This window comes from Mustela putorius, unplaced genomic scaffold (genome assembly GCF_011764305.1).
Source record: "Mustela putorius furo isolate JIRA1106 unplaced genomic scaffold, ASM1176430v1.1 tig00003923_pilon_pilon_pilon, whole genome shotgun sequence".
Taxonomy (NCBI): domain Eukaryota; kingdom Metazoa; phylum Chordata; class Mammalia; order Carnivora; family Mustelidae; genus Mustela; species Mustela putorius.
In genome coordinates this window covers 11852524-11868657 of record NW_025422068.1, presented here as the reverse complement: position 1 = coordinate 11868657, position 16134 = coordinate 11852524, and the positions used below count along the sequence as shown (strand labels likewise).

At 40.5% G+C, this 16134-nt stretch overlaps 1 protein-coding gene across 4 annotated transcripts in view; it reads right to left on the bottom strand.

Annotated features, from left to right (window-relative positions):
* ZFP62 (ZFP62 zinc finger protein) overlaps nt 1-16134 on the bottom strand; it is a 58403-nt gene that overhangs the window by 26561 nt on the left and 15708 nt on the right. For 3 of the 4 annotated variants that reach the window (XR_006603406.1, XR_006603407.1, XR_006603405.1), the window contains exons 3-4: nt 12556-12683; nt 7305-7427 (exon numbers count right to left, since the gene is read on the bottom strand). Coding sequence is in view for 1 of the 4 variants with exons in the window: in XM_004780215.3 (XP_004780272.1) it covers nt 9904-12683 (2780 nt within the window). In the remaining 3 variants the exon portion in view is untranslated. Of the gene's footprint in view, nt 1-7304; nt 7428-8833; nt 12684-16134 lie in introns of those variants that run through there. The other variant, XM_004780215.3, reaches the window with a different exon arrangement.

The window sequence follows — 16134 nt, the reverse complement described above, 5'->3', positions numbered from 1 at the left end:
CTTTGGGCTTTTAAATCTAGTGAGAGAATGAAAAGAATATGCCATGTAACAGTAATTAAAAAGAAGCTGATGTTATTAATATCAGAAAGAAATAGACTTTAAGCAAAAGGCATCACAACAGAGAAGAGGCTTTCTTCTTACAATTTCAATTCACCAGGAGGATATAATAATTCTATATTTACATGCATCTAAAAACACAGCCACCAATATACAAAGCAAACTGCACAGATCATTTAAGTGGAAATGGGGAACTCCACAATTACCTCGTTCATTGACAGAAAAAGCAGCTAAACCATTGAGAGCAGAGAGGATCTGAACAATGCATTACAAAGGTGATCTAATGTGTCATCTAGAAGAGTGTACCCAGCATCAGCAGAACACACATTCTTCCCCAGAGCCCATGGAAACTTCACGAGATCGAACAGGGGCTGGACCATAAGCAGATCCCAACAGATATCAAAGGGTAGCAATCACAGGGGGTGTATTTTCTGACCACAATGCGATAATAAAATATAACTAGGAAGTCCTTGTACATTTTAAAAGCGTACTTCTAAATAATCTATGGAATCTGTTGTGATTATTTGTGATTTTTTGTTCTTTCTTTATTACACCAGAGGTTTGCCAATTTTAATCTCTTTCCAAAATACCAACCTTGATTTTTGATCCTTTCTGTTGTGTCATTTTGTTTCATTAATCTTTGCCGTTACTTTTATCTCCTTCTTTTAACTTTAAAAAACAAGACCGTTCACTAGTCAATTTAACAATGATGTTCATATAGAGATTTTCAAAATACAAAATGCTTTTTCACAAATCTTTAAAGCAACCTTGTGAGTTGGGTCATTTCCCTTTTTATAGGTGGGGAAATTATAAACAGGAAAAGAAATTCAGAGTTGTTGCATTCCCTGGAATGCTGACCCTAAGGTTTACATCCAAGACCAGAGGAACTTCTGCTCCTCTCCAGGGCTTTGCACTGCCAACCCCTGGATCTTCTCATATTTTGAGATCTTAAGGGACTCTCTCCCCTCAAACAGCCATGTTTAAGATGGTGGAGGCTTGGCTCCCGCCAACCCTTTCTGTATTAATTTCTAGCCTATCTATTGTAGGAAAACGGGGAAAGGGAGAGAAGCAAAATGCATATAGTATGAGTGGGCAGGCTGCCTAAGCTGGAGAAGCAAGTGTGAAGCAGCGTTGGTCCCAGGCAACACTTTACTGGAGTAGAGCTGGAAGCTTCTTCTGCTGACCCTTTTTCCAGCCTGAAAAAGCAATGCATTTTCGCTTAGGAACAATGGATTTCTTGCTTAGAAGCAAGATACTGCTGAGTAACCAGATTAAGACAGTCGTTTTTCTCGAATCTCATCTTCAGTTGTATCTATGTGAAGGGTGATCATTCAGCTATTTTCTTGGCTTTCAGATGGGACTGTCTTCTACTACCTGACTGTCAGGTCGCTAGAGTCCTGGGACATGGACCACCACATGGTGAGACTCACTTCACACACTTTTATGCTAAAGCTTCTCATTCCAGGCACACTTCTAAGGGCTCTAATAACCCAACTTCTCCAACTCACTTCTATTGTTATTCCAGTAAGAGACTGCTGAGGACATACAGCATAAAACAAAAGATTTAATTACTTGCCTGAAGTCATCTGGCTTATTACAGCTCTTATTTGCATCTGGGCTTTGTTGTGGAAAGGCCATGTTTTGGCCACTATACTTTGTAGTCTCTCTCCGTGGGATTCACACAAACTGAGCATAACGGACACATTCCACACCCTGAGAAGAACTGCCAGGTCTAAATAGAAACACCCTGTAGAAAGAATTGAGTTAAAATTTGTGTCTTCTTTCTCTGGGTCTCCAAGCTGAGGCTGGAGAAACCTCCCAGCCCAAGTAATCCCTTGGAAGCGGTTATACCCAATTTTTTAAGGTCCTGATGCAGACGGACTGCAGGTCCCCACTGTCTGTCCTCAGCTAACTGGTCCTCAGTGGAGCCTCTCTTGATTTTGAAACCCAGGAGGGAAAAGTTCCCTTGCTTTGCATGACTGGCACTCAGTACCTCTTCACTCCTAGAGTGTCCATACATAAACACAGATGAAATTATTTTTCAGAGGGTGCCTGGGTGGCTCAGTGGGTTGGGCCTCTGCCTTCAACTCAGGTCATGATTTCAGGATCCTGGGATCTAGTCCCGATTCCGGTTCTCTGCTCAGCAGGGAGCCTGCTTTGCCCCCCCCCCCGCCCCTGCCTGACTCTCTGCCTACTTGGGATCTCTGTCAAATGAATAAATAAAATCTTAAAAAAAAAAAAGAAATTATTTTTCAGGTTTTCACTTTCAAATTCATTGATAGAGAGTGCTATGGAAGACTTTTCCATACTCACTGTTGATTAAGGTTTTGCCTTTCTACTTTTTACCCCTTCCTCCTCTCTCCTCTGTCCTCTGGCTTCTCCATCAAGTTCCCTAAGGACTGTAACTCCCTCCATTGTCTTTCCTATACACTCCACATCTTTAAGATGGGAGACCCTTAGTAAGTTTTGGTAAGTTACACTTTTCTAGGATTTTTAAAATTTCAAACAACATTTCTAACTTATTTTAATAAAGTTGTAATATCTTACTGTTTTAATACCTGTAGCATTTGTAACATCAAACTTTAGAAATCTGAGACTTCAACTCCAAGGAACTGGGTGTTTTGTTCAAATGGTTGCAACAAGGGACGTTCTCAAAGGAACTGTCTCTCCAAACATGAGGAATGAGATGGGATTTGTAGGGGAAATAAACTAAAGCCACAGTGTTCACTGACATTTTGGTGGGCTTTGGTCATGTAGGTGTTGTAATCTTGCAGAAATGGATTGTGTTTCTTTGTGACTTGGCTCACTTATTTTACAGCCTGTTCTCAGAATTGCTGCTCAAGGAATTTGGAGGGAGTGGGTAGTTCTCTCAGTAGCAGGGAGTGGGGAGGTCAGTGCATGTCCACAGAATAGAAAATTTCACAGCTCTCCTTATTCTGACTTTGGTGTTCTTTTTGTTTTGATCAATCTCACCAGAGGCTTGTCAGTTTAACTAGTCTTTTCCAAAATACACACACGCATTTGGTTTTGTTGATTCTTTATATTGTGTTTGTTTTCCTATTTCATAAAAGTCCCACCTTTTATTACTTTATTTTAACTTCTTTGGGATTTATTTTGATTGTTCTAACTTTTTGAGATGGTACTTAGATGATTAATTACCAGGTTTTCTAAAATATCTTTTTAGGCTATAAATGTCTCTAAGCACTGCTTAAGCAATATCCCACTGGTCTTGATTACAGTATTCAGTTCAAAATATTTTCTTCCTTGAACCATGATTAAGAAAAGTACTTGTAAATTTCTGAATATAATGGGGATGGCCTAAGTACCTTTTTATTATTCATTTCTAACTTAATTGCATAGTTAAGATAACATACTCTGTATGATTTTAATTCTTTAAAATTTGTTAAGGTTTACTTTATGATCTGGCGTATGGCCAATTTCTTCCCCAGCTTCATTGAGATATAATTGACATCTCACATTGTATAGGTCAATTTTTGAAAATGTTTCATGTGTGCTTGGAAAAAAAAAAAAAGTATCCTTAATACAATGGTGCAGGGTTCCATGTATTAGATTCCTTACTAAATTACAGTGTTCAAATCTGTAACTTTACTAATATCTAATATTCTTGTCCCACTAATTACTGAAAGGTATCAAAAGTCTCCCACCATGATTTTGGATTTTATATTTCTCCTTTGAGTTCTGCACATATTTGCCAACTCTTGAGCTATGTTAATAAGTAGATACTAACTTAAAACTTTTGTATCTTTCCAGTATATTCTCTTCCTTGGACCTTTTGTCTTAATGTAATAAAGTTTTAGTTGTTTTATCCCTTTACCTGTAGGAAGTTTATGACTTATTTATTTCATCTAATATTAGCAGAGCTACACCAACTTCTAAATGGTTACTATTTGCTTCAAATAACTTTTTTCCCATTCTTTTACTTTCAAAATTTTGAATGTCCTCATATTTAAGGTGATTCTCTTGTACACAGTATACAGTGGAGTTTTATATTTTTGTCCTGTTACACTGTGAATGTTCATATTCCCCCCAAATTCACATGTTGGAATCTTAATGCCCAGTGTGATAGTGTTAGGAATTAGGAAGTTGGGATTTGGGAAGTGATTGAGTCATGAAGAATGGAGCCCTGATGAATGGGATCAGTGCTATTATCTGAGACCCCAAAGAACTTCCCAGCCCTTTCCACCACATGAGGGTACAATTAGAAATCTGCAACCTGGAAGAGAGCCCTCACCCAACCATACTGATCTCTAACCACTGTGACCTTCAACTTCCAGGCTCCAGAACTGTGGGAAATACAGTTCTGTTGTTGATAAGCCACCCAGTCCATGGTATTTTGTTATAGTGGCCTGAATTGACTAAGACATTGTTTGACAATCTTTGTCATTTAAAAAGAAATACTCGGGGGCGCCTGGGTGGCTCAGTGGTTAAATCCTCTGCCTTCGGCTCAGGTCATGATCTCAGGGTCCTGGGATGGAGTCCCACATCGGACTCTCTGCTCAGTGAGGAACCTGCTTCCTCCCCTCTCTGCCTGCATCTCTGCCTACTTGTGATCTCTGCCTGTCAAATACATAAATAAAATCTTAAAAAAAAAATACTCTTATTTTTGGCTTAAGATCTGCCACTGTTTTTCCTTCTCCTTCTCCTGTTTTTTCTTTTGTTTTTAATTGATCTCTTAAATATTCATTTTTCCAGGGTGCCTGGGTGGCTCAGTGGGTAAAAGCCTCTGCCTTCAGCTCAGGTCGTGATTCCAGCGTCCTGGGATCGAGCCCCACATCAGGCTCTCTGTTCAGCGAGGAGCCTGCTTCCCCCTCTCTCTCCCTGCCTACCTCTCCGCCTTCTTGTGATCTCTGTCAAATAAATAAATAAAATCTTTTAAAAAATTCATTTTTCCTCTACTAGTATTAAAAATATATATATTCTATTTCATGATTCCCCTGGATTTTACAATGTGTATGATATTAACCAAAGCCTTACCTCATATTATACTTGAATCCTTTTTTACTCTCTCTTGACAGATATTATTGTTGTCTGGTATTTTGAGTCTATCTTAACAACTTTAAATCTTTATTGTTTTGTACAAAAAACGTTCATTTACATTTGCCTACATAGCTCTTACTCTTTGCTCTTCATTTTTGCATCTCAGAACATCATCTGGGAACACTCTCTCTCTGTATTAAAATGCCTTCTTTAGAATTGCTCTTAGTGAAGGTCGGCAGGGGAAAATGAAACAAGTTTTGTTCTAAAATGTATTTATTTTGTCCTCATTCTCGAGAGGTATTCTCACTGGGTGTGAATGTTTGGGTGGACGGTCATTGTCTACCTTTACACTCATGTTTTCATTCCAATCTTTCTTCTGTTGTTGCTGAGAAGTCTCCTGCCCTTTGAAGGTAATTTCTCTTTAGCTGTTAATATTTTTCTTCTTTTTCCACAGTTACACTATGATGTGTGATGTGATTTTTTTTTTTTTTTAAGATTTATTTGACAGAGACAAGTAGGCAGAGAGGCAGGCGGGGGGGTGGGGGAGCAGGCCCCCCGCTGAGCAGAGAGCCCAATGTGGGACTCGATCCTAGAACCCTGGGATCATGACACCAGCCACGCAGAGGCAGAGGCTTTAACCCACTGAGCCACCCCGGCACCCCTAGATGTGATTTTTGTAAATGCATTCTTTGGGCTTTTCAAACTGCAGACTTTTTTCATCAGCTCTGGAAAATTCTCAGTCCCAGTCCCTTTGGCCCTCTTTTTTCTGTCCTTGCCTTCCGAGACTGTAACTTTACATATATTTGCATGTAAAACTTCCCACTGAAACCTTCCCTTCTCTATTTTCCCATATTTTTCTAACTCTGCACTGCATTCTGGATAATTTCTTCACCTTTACCTTTGAGTTCACCAATTATTTTTAATTTTGTCACAATCTGTAGCCAAATACATCTTTAAATATTTTAAGCAGTTTTTTTTAAAGAGCCCCCCCCCCCCGCAAAAAAGCCAAAATAAAACAAAACAATTTTAAAAAGTAACTGATAGTATGTGAAGTCTATATGAATCTGTTCTTTTCTGGTTCTGTCATGATGCCTTTTCCCCTTGTGCCTTGGTTATCTTTGCATACTTATTAACTGCTCCTGAAAAATGAACTTTAAAATATTCCCTGAGGTCTAGTTGAAGAAGTCCTCTTCCAAAGATGCCTTGTGTTGCTTTGGCTGGGGCTCAGGTTGTGTTTACCTGGGTCATAAGGGTTGGTCGGCGACCACAAGGTGTTGGGAGATTTTCTTTTCCCTTTCTTTTCTACTACTCTGCTCAGGTACACAGCCACTTTCTCTATAGCCCCCTGGGATGGAGGGATGGTTTCTCTTGAGGATGTGGACCTTTGGGAACCCAGCTTAACTTCAGAAAGTTCTCATATAAAATACTCTCCATTGTGGGTGGGCCTGGCCCTGACCTTTGTCTCTCTCACTCCTTGTGGCTGGTTAACAGGGTATAGCCCCAGGGTTATCCTGAGGCTGGTTAAGTGCGACCCAGCTCTGCAGCATCAGCTGACAGTTTAGGACAGAAGTTGCTTTGGTGTTCCTCTCTGGTGACAGGATCTCATTTTTAAACTGCTCTGTTTAAACTACAGTCTTTTTATCCTCAATGCTCTCGAGAGGAAGGGTGGCATGCCATCTACATTTTTTAAAATGCAGAGTTTTGTGGTTGTTGGTATGAAACTGACCCAACTAACCTAGCCCACCTTTTCCAGAAGGTACTGCCCTGCCTTTTCAGTGTTGTTTTATTCTCTTTCCAGACTTTAAGGTTCTCCAGCCCAGATCTTTAGATCCTTCGTACACTTGATCCTTTTGGTTTGCCCATGACATTTTACCACACATAGTTAATGTAACAAAATGCAGAGCTAAGAGCATCTTGACCTCCCCAGAAATACCACAAGCACTTTGGGGCACTTTCATGTGGATCTCCAGCTTCCAATTTAACCTAGTAGGGTCCAACATTTCAATTCTTTTTTTTTTTTTTTTAAAGATCTTATTTATTTGTCAGAGAGAGAGTGAGCAAGCATAAGCAGAGGGTGTGGCAGGCAGAGCCAGCAGAGGGAGAAGCAAGGTCCCCACCAATCAAGGAGCCCCATGCGGGACTCGATCCCATGACAGCAGCTTAACTGAGCCACCCTGGCATCCCCAACATTTCAGTTCTATCTTTAGTCCTTTGCATTAGACTCTGCCTTTTTAAGAGTTTTGATTTACCTTCATGTTGGCAAGTTTTTCTTCTTGCACATCAGGTATTTTCTCTGGAAAGAGGTGGCGGATGGTGCTCCTGAAACATGCTCCAGTCTGAACAGCTCGTTGAATCTGTGCCACAAAGTCCACCTGGCACAAGTGAAAATCTTGTGAGATCAGCTTGAGCAGCGTGTTACCGGCCCTAGGGGGACTGGAGGCCCTGAGGCCCATTTCCTGTGGGTCAAGTCAGTGGAGTCAGTGGAGGCCTCAGCAGGAACGTGTCCTACTGCTTGGCAGGCTGGATCACTCAGAATTCCCATTTGAGTGGTAGCCATCCTCTCCCTTATTTCATGTTTCCCCACTGTAGGAGGCACACTGGGTCCAGGTAGAGCTCAAGTACATGGGTGTGTGTGTGCATGGAGGAGGGATGTTCAGGCCGCTGGTGGCCTCAGATAAATGAAAGGTGGAAACCTGGTGACTCCTGGGAATTGGTATTTTATGGCCTTCCTTTCTGCCCATTACACACCAACCCTGAATGACCAGCCCCTTTTGAAGATGTGTGAGCTTTTCTGATGAGGCCTTTAATCAAACCATCCTATTTCCCGCTTCTTCCTCTTTAAAAACCCAACTGTCCCACCCAGATATCCCCGCTGCCTCCCTCTTCCCCTTTGGTGGCTGTCACTCTCTACTCAACACTGCAGAGTTCAGTTCAGTATCCACTAGTGTGGTTTTCTTGAGGACTTTCTCCCTTACCTACCCTTTACTTACTCCCGCTGCCTAGCTCCTAGTAGAGGGGATTGTGCCTAGCAGATCCTCAGTGAGTAATTGCTGAATCCATTAATCCAAGTCTGTGGAGAGGGTCAGTGTTCCAAGACAGACATAACAAGTGTGGCAGTGACGTAAGTGGAGCTGAGTGGCAGAAATGCTCTTTCCCTCTTCCCTTCCTAGCTCTATCCCTCTCCTTCTATCAAAACTTACTGGTGGAGGCTGGAGACAAAGTGAAAGAATTATACACCTAGAGAGGGTCAGGGAAACCATGAGAGACTAGAATGCGGCTAGAGACAAATCCTAGAAAGCCAGGAAACTATCAGCTAGAGGAGACTGCTCTCTGGTAGGGAGACTGGATTTTGGAGCCCCAGATAAGACCAGGATTCAACCTCTACAGACAGGCGCTATCCAAAGTATTCTTTGACAGCTTACTTAATGCTCAGACTACTTTTACCCTTTGAGTCACCTTGTTAACAGCTTTAACACATAAACCACATTTTGTTAAGTTCTGTTCGCAAAGGAAGTATTTGTGCAAGTTGACAGATCAGCTCCATAGCCTGCCCACTCCCAGGAGCTATGACCCAGGCCCAGTATGAGGATCAGTCCATTCTGCACGTCTCCTGGTAGAGACGCCACGTAATTTCTTGTGAAACCTGAGCTACTAGCCCTATGGGATAAGTCCCCTGCTGCCCTCCCTGCCTCACATCTGGTCTCATTTACCTCACAAAGATGTGACACACAAACTGTTTTCTCTGTGTACTGTTCCATCTAAAGTCACTCAGAGCCTGTTTACTTTTGAGGAGTTTCTTTATTGGACTTCCACCTTACCTCACCATATCTATCTGGCTTTTCATGGCCAAGACAGAGTGAGCCCTGAACAAAGTATTCATAACATTTTACAACAGACAATACACACATGTAGTGCATGAAATCTTTACAATAACACATTCCAAAACAACCAAATATTTAACAGGAATATTAAGAATCATGAATTTCCTCCAATCCCTCAATTATTAATAGGTACTTAGCTTTCTAGCTTTTCTAATAAAATCTCTTTCTCAGCATTCCTATTCACAGGAATCCCTGAATCAAATATTTTTTTGTAGGTGCAAATTCATGTTGAAGACGTGTTCCATTAGTTATTTAATTGCTGAATTTCTGGTTATGGTAGAACCTTGTATGTGTAGCATAATGTGTGATGTTTTCATTCACCACACTTCATCATTCATTGAGGGGGTTCATTTGAAAATTTTTAAAAAGTTTTGCTCAGAGTATTTCACTACAACCATATAGTCCAATCAACTTACATTTTTAAAATTACTATTTCCTGCTAGATTCATGTCTATACTTTTTATTCTTCCTACAACAAATCCAATTTTGTTTCAAAATTTATCATCACCCCTCACAAATTACTCAATTATATCAAATTTATACTTTGCAATCACCACTATTAAATAAGTTTTTATTCCCTGAAGCCTATCTCTCTCCTGAATTTGCCTGTTGGAGGCCCTCCTTGTATTTTTCCCACCGACCAATGTATAATTAGGATTCAAAGCTATACCTGAATTTCCCCCATTTCTATTCACAAAATTTACCCAAATATGAGCTTTCTGATGGTAATTATATGACCTCTAAGTTCTTTCCTCATCCATGTGTTTTATGTCCCAGAAATGTCTGCTTGTTTGGAAGGTTTTTAAATCATTGTTACTTGGATCGGTTTTATCCCAGGACAAACTGTGTCCCATTCAGGCTCAACTATCTTGACACTGGAGTCTTCTTTGCTGGCTGTGATGCAGATCGCCCTGAAGAGCACTGGTAGTCTCATGTACATTGTGTAAATTACAAATGAACAAAGAGCTCAGATGTTCATACATTCATAAGGTTTTTCTTCCATTTGACCTGAGACTTGGTAAGCTCGGCCACCTACAGATAAGCTCATGTTGGTCATATCCAGAGTACTCCCTCCCTCATAAATTATCTTCTGTGATGTATCACTGTGACTCCCCACAGAGGTCACACTGAAAGACGCCTCTCCAGTATGGATTCTTTTGTGCTTGGTGAGATTCGATCGGATATTAAAAGCCTTCCCACAGTCATTACATCGGTATGGCTTCTTTCCAGAGTGGATCCTTTTGTGTTGGTCAAGAACTGATCTGTAATTGAAGGACTTCCCACACTCACAATTATAGGGCTGCTGCCCACGATGGACACTTTTATGGTTAATGAGACTTGAGTGTGAGATGTATGCCTTCCCACACTCATCACATTCATAGGGTTTCTCGCCTGTGTGAATCCTTTTATGCACTGTGAGGCCTGAGCTGTTCCTGAACGCCTTCCCACACCTATCACATATATAAGGTTTTTCCCCTGTGTGGATCCTCTTGTGTTGAGAAAGGAGTGAACTGTAATTAAAAGATTTCCCACACTCGATACATTTGAAGGGCTTCTCCCCAAGATGGACTCTTTTATGGCTTAGAAGAGTTCTGCTTGAGAAAAAAGCTTTTCCACATTCATCGCATGTGAAAGGTGTCTTGCCAGGGTGGGTACTTTTATGGTTAATAAGGCTTGAGTGTGAGATGTAGGCTTTTCCACATACATCACACTCATAGGGCTTCTCCCCAGTATGGATTCTTTTATGCACTTTAAGGCTTGAGTTGTTTCTGAAGACCTTCTCACACCTGTCGCATTCATAAGGTTTTTCTCTAGTGTGGACCCTTTTGTGTTGAGAAAGGAGTGAAGTGTAATTAAAAGATTTCTCACATACATCACATTTGTAGGGCTTCTCCCCAAGATGGATTTTTTTGTGGTTTATAAGGGTTCGGTATGTGATGAAGGCTTTTTCACACTCGTCACACTTATAGGGCTTTTCCCCAGGGTGTACACTTTTATGATTTATAAGGCTTGAGAGTGAGATGTAGGCTTTCCCACATTCTTCACATTTGTAAGGTCTCTCCCCAGTGTGGATCCGTTTATGTACTTTAAGGCCTGAATTATTTCTGAAGGCTTTTCCACACTCATCACACCCAAAAGGTTTCTCCCTTGTATGAATCCTTTTATGTTGTTCAAGGGCAGAGCTGTAATTGAAAGATTTCTCACAATAGGTACATTTATAGGGCTTTTCCCCAAGATGGATTCCTTTGTGGTTTTTAAGGCTAGAGCGTGAGATATAGGCTTTCCCACACACGTCACACTTATATGGTTTTTCCCCAGTATGGAGCCTCCTGTGGACCTTTAGGCCTGAATTGTTCCTGAAAGTTTTCCCACACAAATCACATACATAAGGTCTCTCTCCAGTATGAATGGTCTTATGCTGAAGCAGAAGTGAGTTATAGCTGAAGGATTTTCCGCACTCCTTACATTCATGAGCTTTCTTCCCAGGGTGAATGCTTTTATGAACAGCAAGGCCTGAGCTATAGCTGAACGCTTTGCCACAGACATCACACTTGTAGGGTTTCTCTCCTGTGTGGATCCTTTTGTGCACTATAAGGCCTGAGCTGTTCCTGAAGGCCTTCCCACATTCATCACATTCATAAGGTTTCTCTCCAGTGTGGATCACTTTATGCTGAATGAGGAGAGAGCTGTAATTAAACGATTTCTCACATTCATCACATTTATAAGGTTTATCTCCAAAGTGGATGCTTTTATGGTTTAGAAGTGTTCTGCAAGTAATGAAGGCCTTCCCACACTCATCGCATTCATAAGGTTTCTCACCTGTATGGATCCTCTTATGGACCCTAAGGCCGGAGCTATTACTGAAAGTTTTCCCACAGATATCACATTCATAGGGCTTCTCCCCTGTGTGAATCCTTTTGTGGACTCTGAGACCAGAGCTGTTCCTGAAAGCCTTCCCACACTCACCACATTCATAGGGCTTTTCTCCTGTGTGGATCCTCTTATGCTGGTCTAAAACCGAGCTATAATTGAAGGATTTCCCACACTCATCACATTTACAGTTCTTTTCCCCAGAATGGGTGCTTTTGTGGTTTATAAGGCTGGAGTAGGACATGTAGGCTTTCCCACACTCCTCACACTTATAGGGCTTCTCCCCAGTATGGATCCTTTTATGGACTCGAAGACTGGAGCTGCTCCGGAAAGTCCCTCCACAGTCATCACACTCGTAGCGTTTTTCCCCAGTGTGCATAATTTTATGTTGAACGAGGCGGGAATTATATTTGAATGATTTCCCACACTCATCACATTTGTGTGACTTCTTAACAGCACTGGTTTTCTGCTGCAGACCAGGGTGAGAGGTTCCATTAAAGTTCTCCACACATCTGTCTTGTTCACTGCTTATCTGTTCTACAGAGAGAGTCTGGTGTATAACATGTTTTGAACTTGGATGTAAGCTTTTCTCAGATGCCTCGTCTTCCTGTTCTGTCTTTATATTTGCTGCATTCTTGGCTTTGTCGATCTTTTCCCTGATGCCACTTTTGTCTTCCTTCATTCTTTTTCCCTCAGGATTTTGCAGCTGATTTTCTACCTTGCTATTGCAATCACAAGTTTCACCAACCTTATATTCCTGTATACAATCCTTGTGAAGACCTTCCACTTTTGGCCACAAAGATTCTGCATTTCCAACATTTTCATACTTTTCAGTTGATTTCTCATCCTCAGTGCCCCTCGTCTTCAAATGTGACACTAAAGCAAGACAATGAAAATGATACCTGTTCACTTTGTTTAGAGGAAACTGGAAGAATTACAACCAAATTTACTCATTCACTTGACAAATGTTTATTGACTGCATGCTGTGTGATTAAGTACCATTTTTAGCTGCAGGGGATACAAGATGGGACATGCCAAAATTTTTGCCCCTTTGGAGTTAATGTTAAAATGTTAGAGCCCTGGATTTTCAATGGGACAAAGAGCTTTTCTATTCTTGCGTAACAGTTTAGCATAAGGGCATTGAAATGATGCACAGAACCAAGGACAGTATTGATCAGTTTGGGGGAATGTTCACCTAGTCATGAAAAAACAAAAAGCAGAAGAAATCTCTGAATAAGAAGCCAAAAAATAATAAGACAAAAGAGACATAATCAGCAGAACTAAAGAGGCAAAGCTAAAAGAAATCAGTACCTAAGTGATGGTATTAGGGCGATGAGAATGAAACCATGAAGAGAGTCACAACAGACATGAGAAAGAAAGCAAACTGCACCTTCCTGGAGTTGGTCTGGCCTCCTGGACTTCCCCTGCACGGAAAACTGACCCTGGAGACTGGGCAGTCGGGGGAATCTGCATGGAACAGTGTGCTCCAGTGTGCCAGGCAGAGGCTTCCATGCCCACTTTATGAAAGAGCTAACGGCAATCGGAGCACATTGAAGATCAGAAGCTAAAATACAAACCGCCAAAGCAAAGGAACACTACTGCCTGGGTTCAAATACCCAGCCGCGTGACCTTGAGAAAGTTATTTAAAGTGTTGTGAACAATGCCTACTACTTGGTGAGTGCTAGATGCCTAGTTATTACTATTTATTATTTGAGGTTAGGTTATCTGATCCAGGCTGAAAGCTGGGTATAAAGCACAGGACTCAGGAAAGGTAAACTCCTTCCTAAAACAGATTTTAGGGCTCAGGCAGGAATTCTTTGTTCCCCCTGAAAGTACTCCACTTGTCCATGTTGCTTAAATGTGAGGCCTACTAGGCAGGCAGTGGAATTCCATAACCATACACAGCAACGTGCCTTTTATCTGTGCTCTGAATCCTGCTCCCACACATCAGGGCCCATGCTCCATTAATTCCCTTTGGCCTTGGCCCCCTCCACCTCTATTCATCCTTGGCCCTCAGAAGAGAAAGATGTTCAAGTTCCTACACCCATAAAACCAAATCCTCTAAAATAAATATACAAGGGATGCCTGGCTGGCTTAGTCAGTAGAGCTTAGGACTCACAGTCTCAGGATCTTCGAGTTCAAGGTCCATGTGGGCCTGAAGCCTACTTAAAATTAAAAAAATAAAACACAAAGAAATTACTAGAAAGAAACTAGCCCCATTAGGTATTAAAATATACCACAAAGCCTCTACAACAAAAGCAGCATGGTACCAGTGTACAGACCAAAGGAAAAGAACAGAAAGTCCAGAAGTAATCCTAATCACACACAGAAATCAAGCAATGATAAAGATGATATATCAAATTCTTGGAGCAAAGATGATCTTTAGTGTTGGAACAACTCTAAAGCTACCCGGAAAAAGATAAAATTAGATCATTCTTCACACCACACTCAAGAATGTTACTCCAAATGGAGCAGAGCTCTAAATACAAAAACGTGCTGCCATACAAATACTGGAAGAAAACATGAGAAAATGCCTCTATAACCTGCGTACAGAAAAAGTTTTCAAACTATGACTCACATGCAATAAGAAGGAATGGATAAATCTGACTGTATAAATATAAATAACATGGCAAATATAAATTACATGCTATAAGCAAAATTGAGAAATGACAAATGAAAAAATATTTGCAACATGCATCATATATAGGCACTAATATCTCTTATATAAAAACTTTTCAGAAGTTGAAAAAATATACTAAAATTCCTATAGAAAAATGTGCAAGACAAAAACAGACAATTCACAGAAAGAAATATTAAAATGTCCCTTAAACATGTTTTTAATACCACTCATAAGAGAAATGCAGGGGCGCCTGGGTGGCTCAGTGGGTTGAGCCTCTGCCCAGGTCATGATTTCAGGGTCCTAGGATCGAGCCCCACATCAGGCTCTCTGCTTGGAGGGAGCCTGCTTCCTCCTTTCTCTCTGCATGCCTCTCTGCCTACTTGTAATCTCTCTCTCTGTCAAATAAATAAATAAAATCTTAAAAAAAAAAAAAAGAAATGCAAATAAGAACTACACTAAGATACCACTTCTCATATGTCATATTAAAAAGCATGACAACACACATTGGTGGGGAGGTTGTGTTGGAAAAAGGCACTCATATATATTAATGGCACTGTAAAGCAGCATAACACCCACTGAGGGGCATCTGCTAATAGCTAAGTGAACTGTATGTATTTACACTTCAATTCAGAAATCCCATCTAGAAATTTATACTGAAGATCTACTTCCAACAATACAAAAAAGTACATGCGCACAAAGCTATTCATGGTAGTACTGTTTGTAACTAGAGAATCCAGATAACTACCTGAGTGTGTAGCATAGAAGACCAGTTAAATAAACTATGGCACATGTATACAATGGAGTAATAAGCAAGAAAGAGGAACATCTCTATCAACTGATTGAGAGGGAGCAAATTCCAGGATACCATGTAAAGAGAAAAAGAACATATATGCTCTGCTTTTTCACAGAAAGAAAAATATGAAAACAAAGATATAACTGCTTATCTTTATAATAATGAGAGAAACCAGAAATGAAGAAAGCCCCATTCTCTGTGAAGTGGGGAGAACAGAGCAGAGGGACAGAGAAGAGAGACATTCTAAGTACAGCTTTCTTTTTTTTTTTTTTAATAATTTTTTATTTTTTATAAACATATATTTTTATCCCCAGGGTAAGTACAGCTTTCTGCATAGTTTTTACTATGGAAGCAAGATAATGTTCTGCATATTCAAAGAATAAAATTAAATCAATGAGAATTGGAAAAAGGAAAAGCAGCTAAACCACAAAGCAAACGGCAACATATGAACTCAATTGTTTCATATGGATACTGTAACCATAGGAAGGAAACAAAAGGAAACAAAGAACTAACCCATAATTTAGACATATAATATCACAGAACACCTAACCATATACCTATTCTCTATTCTCTCAGTCTTGGGAAGGACGGAGAGGGTGGTGGTGAATGCCTGAAAACACATGAATTTTTAAGCAGCTTTGTCTTCTGCAGAGGTATGAACAAAGTAATTTGAAGCAATTTTAGATGTGTTGGGGGACTGAGTAAATGTGTTGATTTAGTTGCAAGCCAGGGCTCTCCTGGAGGAAGAATCAAATTCCAAATATGGAATGGGGAGGGCAAGAAAGAACCCTGTGGGGATGAATCAGATAATCGGTGTGAATTCACGATTTCTAAAATTACCTCTGCGTGCACACACATCTATACATTCACATGTGTGTATATTTGTATGTGTATATATGTACACATATTCCCTA